The sequence below is a fragment of the Lutjanus erythropterus genome, chromosome 8, assembly GCF_056507025.1.
Source record: "Lutjanus erythropterus isolate fLutEry1 chromosome 8, fLutEry1.hap2, whole genome shotgun sequence".
Lineage (NCBI taxonomy): Eukaryota > Metazoa > Chordata > Actinopteri > Lutjaniformes > Lutjanidae > Lutjanus > Lutjanus erythropterus.
Genome location: NC_139324.1, coordinates 25,496,753 through 25,506,315, shown reverse-complemented (window position 1 = coordinate 25,506,315; position 9,563 = coordinate 25,496,753). Strand labels below are relative to the sequence as shown.

At 39.9% G+C, this 9,563-nt stretch overlaps 1 protein-coding gene across 1 annotated transcript; it reads left to right on the top strand.

Moving 5' to 3' along the window:
• The first annotated feature begins 330 nt into the window (after positions 1-330).
• LOC146322910 (leukocyte cell-derived chemotaxin 1-like) lies at positions 331-9,206 on the top strand. Its single transcript, XM_084724077.1, has 7 exons — positions 331-450; positions 582-725; positions 3,439-3,579; positions 3,697-3,810; positions 3,949-4,102; positions 6,593-6,783; positions 7,322-9,206. Exons 1-7 carry the CDS (start codon positions 379-381, stop codon positions 7,547-7,549), a joined length of 1,044 nt encoding a protein of 347 aa, XP_084580203.1. The 5' UTR covers positions 331-378; the 3' UTR covers positions 7,550-9,206.
• Positions 9,207-9,563: the final 357 nt, after the last annotated feature.

Here is a 9,563-nt window from a genome sequence, read left to right as displayed (position 1 = left end):
TAAGCAGCAAAGAACTGGAGGGGATCTGCAGTAGTCACACATATTTTAATCATAATCAACATCTATAAGAGGTGGGTGATTAAATGAAAGGCGTGAATACTGACTGGCAGTTCTACCACCCATTACACCACTACCTGAGCTCAGAGACGTTTCAAAAGTCTTGTTGAAGACAGTTTGGCACCACAGGATGGCCACCTTGCTTTAGGCAAGTTGGCTTTAGGCGACCTGGACCTACAGGTAACATTCAGACGAAGAATTTAGCTCAAAGAATTCAACTGTACGTCATTCACACTCAAACGTCAAAAAAACCCTCCTGGTGGATAACCCGATTCTCCACAGAGGAGCAACAGTATTAGTGGAGGAATTATAGAGGACACCATGAGAGAGACTATGGAAAAAGTCCAAAACACCACTCATGGATCTGGCTGTTTTGAACACTTCACGCCTCCGGTAAGACAGGCTTAATAAGTTTTTGATTGGAACTATAATTGACATCCATGACAAACTCTTAAGCTCTCCAAGAATCTTATCATTTGTCCTGGTTATTGTTTCTTACTTTGCATCTTCTGAACTTTATGAAGGGACAAAGCACATCCAGCTCGCCAACCTCTGCCGCAGTCAGTCGCCTCCTGAGATTTGGAGCTGTGGCTCTTATTGTCAGCGCGGTGTTAATGTTGTGTGCATCCATGGCTGCTCTCTACCTGTGGAAAGTCAGCGATAAAAATGTAAGTGTCGACTGAGGATTATGCTGCAGATATTGCAGTGCCCCTTCAATAACAGATATCTTGAGTGAATGCAGGGAGGCTTTAGGATGATTTCAGTGTGAAATGGAGCCAGAGTCGATTACAAAATTGGTACCACTTTACAGTAAGACTACCCTTATAAATGATTAATATATGGTTTATAATTAGATTAATAATTAGGTTGTTGTAAACACTTTATAAATCATTATTAAACAATTCTAAAAAATTATTAGAACACAGTTTTCATACATTGATGTGGGCTATTTTGCCAGGTCCAGGTGCTGCTGTCTACTAAATAATCTTACTAATGAGAGATGCTCATGGTATCAAGTGAAATAAGTCAGTAGCAAGTAGTATCAGAGCTTCTTCAGCCAAACAATACAATATTATTCAATCCTTTTTGTGCCCAAATCTAGAAAAAAAATTACTATTTGTATGGTTTTGCTACCAAAACATACATATTACATTCATGTGGTGTCTGTAACAATAAATGCAGAAAATGTGGAAGCGTTACATCAGGAAAAACTATGAATATGACTAACATGACGAAGGACCTAATAAAGCATGAGGAAGACTTCAGGTTGAACAGTGTATAAAAGCACTCTGTTCGTATTGGTATCAGTTTAAGCGCACTAATATTGGTTCTAATATCATAATTTTTTAACAATACCCCACTAATGACTTAAATACTAACATTTAAGTGGCAAAAGGGAACCTGAAGTGTGAAATACATCACCATTTATTGACGGCTAAGATTCGGTGATCAGTACAAGCAAAGGAAGATAATGAACTGTGCCACATCTGGAATTCTGCCCTGAAGAAGATATCATTAAAGTTAATGCTGAGGCCATTAAGATGGTCAAGGCCAAAATATTATCAAAAAGAAATCCATATGGAGCCAGATTGTGTGGCACTTTTTTTCCTGCGTTCAAGTCTGCTCCCAGCGATCAGTACCTCACCAGAATCCCTGCTGTGTGGTACTTTTCTAAACTGAAGAAGAACCAACGAACCATCTGCTGGTTTGATATGTTAATTAATATGTTAATTTGGCAGGCCAAATCAAAGTGTTGACTATTAAGATATGCTGACAGCGGTTAAATGCTTGTAACTTATTAACAAATATCTGATGAAACTGACAGGTATAAATGCTGGCTGATGGAGAAGACAAAGGCTCCTTTATGTTTGCTTGTTTTGTTTCATTTCCTGTTCAGGTGTTCGCATTATTTTTAAAATATGACCAAAATCAAATTCCAGTGTGAGCTGCTCATGCTCCTGTATGAAAGCAGAATGTATAAAAATAAATGTTCAGGCCACTGAAGTCAGTGTTTACTCTTTAATTTCTAAACTGATGTGCAGTGGAAGTCAGCAAATTTGAGAGCAGATAACAAATGGCTTCACAGAAACAGTTTTCAGCCAGAATTTCAAGATGTCAAGAGAAACCTCCAGCTACACCTGTCAGCTCCTCTCCACAAGAGTCTTGCAGCAAGTGGGAGATTCCATGTGATTTGTGCTGTTCACGCTGACATGAAAAAAAAATCAGATCTGAGTCACGTCTGAGCAAAAAACAAAAATCTGATTTGGGCCACTTTTGCCAGCAGAGTGAAGGTAGCTTAAGTAAGCTAAGTGAGCAATGAGATCAGAAGCTGATAGGGATAGTTCACCCCAAATTCAAAAGTACATGTTTGCTCCTGGCGTGTGGTGCTGTTTATCCATCTAAGATGTTTTTGGTGTGAGTTGCTGAGTTTTGGAGATAACAGCCATAGAAATTTCTGCCCTGCACTCAGTCTGTGGTGCTCAAAGTGCCAAAAAAAAAAAAAAAAAAAAATGTTAGAAAAACTCAAGATAATCCACAGACCTTGTTGTGAGCAGTTTCATGTCGGAATTGCTTTCAAATGTATTTTTTTGCACTTTGAGCACCACAAGCCAAGTGCTAGTTCCATTATATTGGAGAGAAGGCAGACATATACAGCTGATATCTCCAAAACTCTGCAGCTCATACAAAAACAACGTAGATGGATAAACAGCACTACAGGTAAGAGGGAAAAGGTGTGTTTTTTGATTTTGGGGTGAACTGTCTCCAGTGAACAGTACAGACAAATGTGGGCTTGCTATTTGGGAAGGAACAGGTCACTGCTGCCCTTTTTATCTAATGTATTTTAACAGCTTATTAATAATTTAAAAAGTATTTACAACCTAACTGATAACATAATTATAAGCCATTTGTAAGTTATTTCTAAGGTTAGTAAATTGGTACCAAAAAACTCTTCAAAAAAAATCCAGCTATAATTGTATGTTCTTGAGACCATCACTATATCCATGTTCACGAATGAGATCAGTAATCATATTCATCACCACACTTCAGACTGAAACTGTATCATTAATTCTACAAATGCATAAATTGCTCCTGTTACTCCAATCCATCTTATATGAAATAGTCTAATGTTTATTTGTGTCTTATTGAGCTCACCTGTAGGGCAATCATTCCTTTCAAGGTCTGCAAAAGCATCTCCCGTGGTGCTTTGCTCAATTCTCAGTGTGCTTAAACTACACAGGATTTCTGCAGGAGAAGCAACACTAACAATTACTGCACAGGGGAGGCTTGTTTTTCCCTCTATCTCGCTTCTATTGTGTTTGCTACAGTGTGATTTACATAACTCGACTAATCAGTCGTCCTAACGTTCCACTCTGCTGCCAGGTTTATAATGTTCGTTACAGTATGAACATCAACGGGGAGGTGAGAGAGGGTTCCGTGGAAATTGATTCTGACAACAACCTGGAGCGATTTAAAACCGGGAGTGGAGCTGAAGAAGCTGTGGAGATTCATGACTTTCAAATTGTGAGTGAGTTTGTCCTTGTTCTCTCTTCCTGAGGTAGTTCAGCGGAGACTTTCTGTGTGCTTAGCAAAGTAGCAAAGCTGTGAGTGTAAACATGGCATCTCTGTGATTTGGTGCAGGGAATAACTGGAATCCGCTTCTTTGGAGGAGACAAGTGCTATATAAAATCCCAAATCAAAGCCAACCTTCCACACATGGGAGCCGACAACAAAGAGTCGTTGATGTTTGACCTGGTATATGCACACTGCTTGATACAGAACGTTGAGAATTGGAAAAAAAGAAATTACAGACGCTCTTCTGCTTGCTTTTAACACAGACATTTCTCATTCCATCTCAGTAATTCAAGGACATGATCTTTTTCTTCTTGACAGACAGATGAAATCATGCCAGTGAGGTTTGATGAGGAGTTCCTCATCTGGGCCGCTGCGGAGCAGCCACTGAAGGACACCAGTTTTCTGAGCAACAAGATTCTGGGTCTTTGCGGGGAACTTCCAATTTACTGGCTCCAACCTATCTATCCTAAAGGTTGCCTTCTTTCCGCAACACAATATTTATCGCACAAAAACAAAAATAATGTAGCAGTCCTTTATTAAGTACAATATAAAAAATAATAATTAGCCCTGTAATATTGTGGTAGATAACATCACAGTCCCATATGGGGTTGAGATACTGTATATTGTTACATCCATAGTTCTGATGTTAATTATAAAAAGGAGGTCACATAGAATAGCTTAAATGTGTGTCATCTAGTTAGAGAGATAGGTCAGAGACACCATCGTTTGGGGAAAATTTACTGTTTTTTCACAAGAGTCAAAACTAAGAAATGTCTTAGAACAGACCTTTCTTGTGTATTTAGAGTTCTATGAAGTTATGACAAGCAGCAATATGAGGCCATCTTGTTCAATTGTTGAGTGTCTCGAGGATCAAATGATATTTATTATTGTCCCACGGAAATCCAGGGAGAGAGGGTTTGCGTGTGATGTCACAGTAGTCACAGCAGTTACACCCACTGAGTGGCAAAAACACGACTGAGTGGCAGCGGTAGCGTTTAGCATGAATGCCACAAAAACACATAAAACACATCTAAACTGACAAAGAGCTGTTGTGCGATTAACTGTACACACAGGCGTCGTCCATAGGGGTCATTCAGTTTTATGCCTCCCAAAGTTGAAATTGGGTTTGCAATGACCCCACCAGTCTTGGGGCAAAGCAGGACAAGATGCAGTTGTAAAATTACCATAGATTTATAAATTTAATTGGCATTTGGACCACAAATGAAATCATACCATATGTTATATTATTCTTGAGATTTAATTTTCATGCAGGGGTAGTGTGTAGTTTGTTGCTCTTATGTGTTGCTGGCTGAGCACATCGAGAGCTTTAATTAATTAGTTAACAAGCACAAAGTGCCATATATGAAAACACCTCTGATCATTAATTCAGTTTATACAGTAACTTGTGTCTCTGCCATCTGAATTAGACACACAACACGATGTCTGCCACCAGCTTTGTGTGGGAAGACTTCAAAATATTAAATAATGAAGATGCAAATTGTGCGCTGCACTTGAGGGATGCGCTAGAGCGAGGTTTGCTGCAACAGTTGGAATCTCAGACAAAATTCCAAGTGAAAGCCCAGAGTGTGCAAGAACACTGGATTCATATTTTATCTAAGATACTTCGGGGTGCAATACTGCAGCGTATGATGGATGTACCTTCAGCAGTTTGCTGTAGCAAAGAGCACACCACACTAAAGAAAGTTGACCAAAATCCCCATCCGAAGCCTCACACCAAGTGAGTTAGAGCTTTTGTAGAGTTTTCTCTTTAACTTTAAGCTACCTTTAACTTTGAGTTGAACTTTGAGTAATCATTCACTTTATTAAGCCTACTATAGTGAATATTGCAGCGTAATAGCGCGGTGCAAGCCACCTTCTGCACTTCTGCAGCAGCCTCTGAACGCAAACAAAATCTGTCTGATCTCAATAGAATGACTTTGAAAATGACCTTTTCTTCCAAAATTTATCAGTTTAAAATAGTACAAATTGTAGAATATCACTTCCATGAGGCTGTTTAGTGAGGCGGTGACAAATCAAAAGCTGAACTTGGCATTAAAGCCCCGCACAAGTTGCTTGCACCATGTGCAGTTTGCATGTTCATTACATGAACATTCATTCATAATTAGACAGTTATTGATACTATCAGATAATATATTGAAGTGAAGTTTGGAACCGATATACAGCAGGATAGTATACTTCAGTTTCAAGGGGAAAAAAAACGTCAATTTCTGGAAAATATTAATCCCCACTCCTCACCATATCATACCATCTAACATTACATAGGATGACATTTTCTGTCAGAAAGCCTGGTTCCTGGCCAAATGCATGACTGTGTCTTTGGCAAGTTGTAAGGATCACTGTCGAGTTCAACTGCCTTAAATTTACACAGAGGATCTATTTTTTCCTCCAAGTATCACAGTTTTCCTGACAGTCATGCAGTCATGTTGCGAGATGTTTGGCCACTCAGTCCAACTGAGGGTGCTCTGGTGGGAAAGTGACATACATAGAGTGAACAACCTACTGAGCAAAACTAAGCAAGTGGGGTGCGTCTTTCCAAGCTTTGTCCCACAGGGGAGGCCCATAGTGTCAGACTTTGAAAAACCCCTGGTCTATTCCATTTGAATTATTGTGATTTCCTTCATAGTTTATTCAGATCTTAGTTGCAACTGCCCTGCTTATCTGCTGACACACTTGTAAAATTCAGACTCTGAGAAGTTCTCGAAACGCTCGAACATCTTGAACATACACCACATTTAGAGTCGTACACCAAAAACGGCTCCAGTCTTGTATCAAAAAAGAATGAATCTTGAAATATGCAAGAGTGCTTGAAATCACTGCTGCTAATTGAATTATTCAGGACATCTGAGACAGCCCCAGCTATGTAGGATTGAGCTCTGAGGACATGTATGGCGTCTTGTGGATGTTGACCCAATACTCTTGCCTCTCGTGGCTGCTGTAACAGATGGGGAGAGGAGAAAGAGAGACACACAGCGAGCCAAACGGCAGTTTAACATGGAGGAGTTGGAGGCAGCTGCTGAGGAGAGGGACCCGGTGAGTCACGCAGAAGATGACACCTCCAGAGTCACAGAGGAGGAAGAGGAGGGGGGACAGTCTACCGCAGGGTCAGCGTACAATCCTGAAAACCCCTATCATGTGAGTACCCGCTTCGTTAACAACGCTGTTTATGGTAAACAGGGATCCAGAGCTGGTGAATTTTTGATTAAACTATCAAGAGGCATAGACTCAGCCCTGAAGCAGCCCTCAAAGTAACATTAGGAATTGAAGTTTCTCTGTTTTGTCAACACTCTTACTGATGACTTCATAGCGCCATCCTGGAGATAGCAGCCTTGTTAAAAATGTATTCTCACAGAAATAGAAGTGCATGGTGTGGAAATGTGTTAACCTGGATTTAGCCCTTCTGTACTGCTACTGCTGTTGAGTGGGTGTCATATTATTGGCTATAATTACAGGTCACCAGGGTAGCAGCTGCCATTCCAAGTCGATAAACTTACGAACCTAAGTTAAAATTCCCATTGGTTATAAAAATTCATGTTGCCTTAGAGAACCTTAGTCACATGTTTGGGTGTTTGGGAGGATGAGGCATTTTTTTAAAAGACATTTGAATTGCAAATGAGTGTAAATTTAGAAAAAGATTGCTCTTCAGAATTAACATTTGCTTCAAAACTTGCAGCGCAGCGGAGGGACCACAGAGGAAGGCGCCATGACCTTTGACACCATGTTAGACCACCAAGGGATCTGCTGCTCAGAATGCCAACGCAGCTACACTCACTGTCAGAGAATCTGCGAGCCCCTGCGTGGCTACTGGCCCTGGCCTTACAACTACAGAGGATGCCAGGTAGCCTGTCGAGTCATCATGCCCTGTCGCTGGTGGGTGGCACGCATTTTAGGTGTCGTGTAGGAAAACACACAACATTTGTCAGAGAATTAATCTTTTTTTTTTTTTTGTAGTTATTCGAAAGACCCCAAGGGCTCTAAACTTTATTATGCACCCGTAATATTTATTTTCTGCAGACTACCAGAGAGCTACACCTATTAGCATAAAATGCACATCATTGTGTACAGTATGATGATCTGTAGCCTACTACAAGACATATAAAAGTTAAAGCAGACAGAATGTTTGGTTGCACCTTATTTTACTGAATGCTTACAAGACTTATCAAGTTGTACAAAAAATAGAAATAATATGTTCCCTATTAGACAGTATTAGACCCTTATTAGACTTCATTATAGAATAACCTAAAACACATTACAACAGAACTGCTCTGTAAACTGAAGGGGATCATTGCCCACTGTTAGACCCTTATCACTTTAGAGGATAACTGGGGGCTGTACTGTAAACCAATTTGCCCTCTAATAAATTCTAATAAGGATCTAATAGAAGGCCTAATATAAATAACATACTGATTCTAATTTGTGTCTAATTTGATAAAAAAAAATACGATTTGTTACTTACCCTTATTAGTGTATTGTAAAATAAAGTGCCACCATGTAAATGTTTTGCATATACTTATGTGCTTTCTCTTTGTATGCATACACTATGTCTTTTACTGGAATACATAAATGCCACATTCCTATTTGCAACAGCGAAATCACAAATGAGCACATTCATTTTTGCATCATGTAATACCAAGGCTTAATGCACTGTACTGTGTTTAATGGAAGGTATGGGACTGTATCCAAAGGCTCAGCAGATCATGTACCTTTTCTGACTGAGTAGGCTTCAATAAATTCTAATTACAGTATATGCTGGCTTTGATGTGGATGTTTTTTGTGTCATATCTTGTTTCCATGGTTCCACTGGGTGCTTTTCTGATAAAACTGAAGTGACAGCAATGGTTGCCATAACTTCCATTCACAGCTCAGAATCAGTTTGAGGGCAATGCAATTTGTGCACACTGACATCTGCATTGATGTGAACTAATGTGAGATGAGTGTCATGGCAATGATGGAAAATATTTCCATAGAAGTGACATTTCTATTAAATAAATAAATCAATATTTTTTCTATGAAAAGAGAGGAGTGTGGATGCTAAGCTACCAAATAACATGATCACACAAGACGGGTGCTTTCTTTTTTTTCTTTTTCTTTTTTTTTTTTTTGCACAGCTGTTATTGGGGCTTGTGGTGTAGGCTATTCTGAATACCTCAAAATCAAAAGAAATCAGATTACTATCTCCAAAGCCATATGCCAACTTTCTAAATAATTGAAAGGAGCCATGTTGCGATCAAGACGATTTCACAGAGGGTGATCCAGGCACATCAAATTACAACAGATGTGAAATTGCACCATATCTGCCACTAAAGCCGCATTGAAACTCTGAAGCAGTGTGAGGAAACAACACAAAGAGATGCTTGTCTCTTTGCTTGGAGATCTTTCCTGGTTTTCATGGGGGTAGAGGTGCTTATCACATCTGCAGTGCTGATAAGACGGCCTCTGTGCTTCCGTAGGCTATATAATATTAATCCCTCTCCCACGTCTGCAGATGCACTTAAAGGAAGGTGACAAGCATGACATATCCAGGACCTCCTGATGGCTCGTGCTCTGGAGTGCAGCCGCTAAAAGAGCCCCAAGTACCCTCAAGTGATGTAAATTTGCAGGGGGAGTCCAATTTCCATCACAGCACTGTCACTGCCATGGTCATTAAACTAAATCATCCTGCTGTGTGTCACACAGCTCCCATTTTAAAGTCCCCTCAATAATGGAGTTATACTTGGACTGCAGATTGCAGCACAACAGTGAACGTCTGACCTGACAGCAGCTCTGAGAGTATCCTGAACATGATTTCAATCTCTAGAAATTACAGACAGACGGCATGTATGGGCGTAAGAGATACAGTGAAATTATTAATTAACTCAGGGATCTTTTTGTATCTTAGATGCAGCAGCTACAGTTCAACGGGGCTATATATGTAA

What these genes read in the sequence shown, in the direction of transcription:
- LOC146322910 (XM_084724077.1), top strand. Translation starts at nt 379, where the DNA reads ATGAGAGAGACTATGGAAAAAGTCCAAAACACCACTCATGGATCTGGC. An exon ending in AGATTCATGACTTTCAAATT is followed by an intron (nt 3,580 to 3,696) that starts GTGAGTGAGTTT and finishes GATTTGGTGCAG; the next exon opens with GGAATAACTGGAATCCGCTT. An exon ending in ATCCTGAAAACCCCTATCAT is followed by an intron (nt 6,784 to 7,321) that starts GTGAGTACCCGC and finishes CAAAACTTGCAG; the next exon opens with CGCAGCGGAGGGACCACAGA.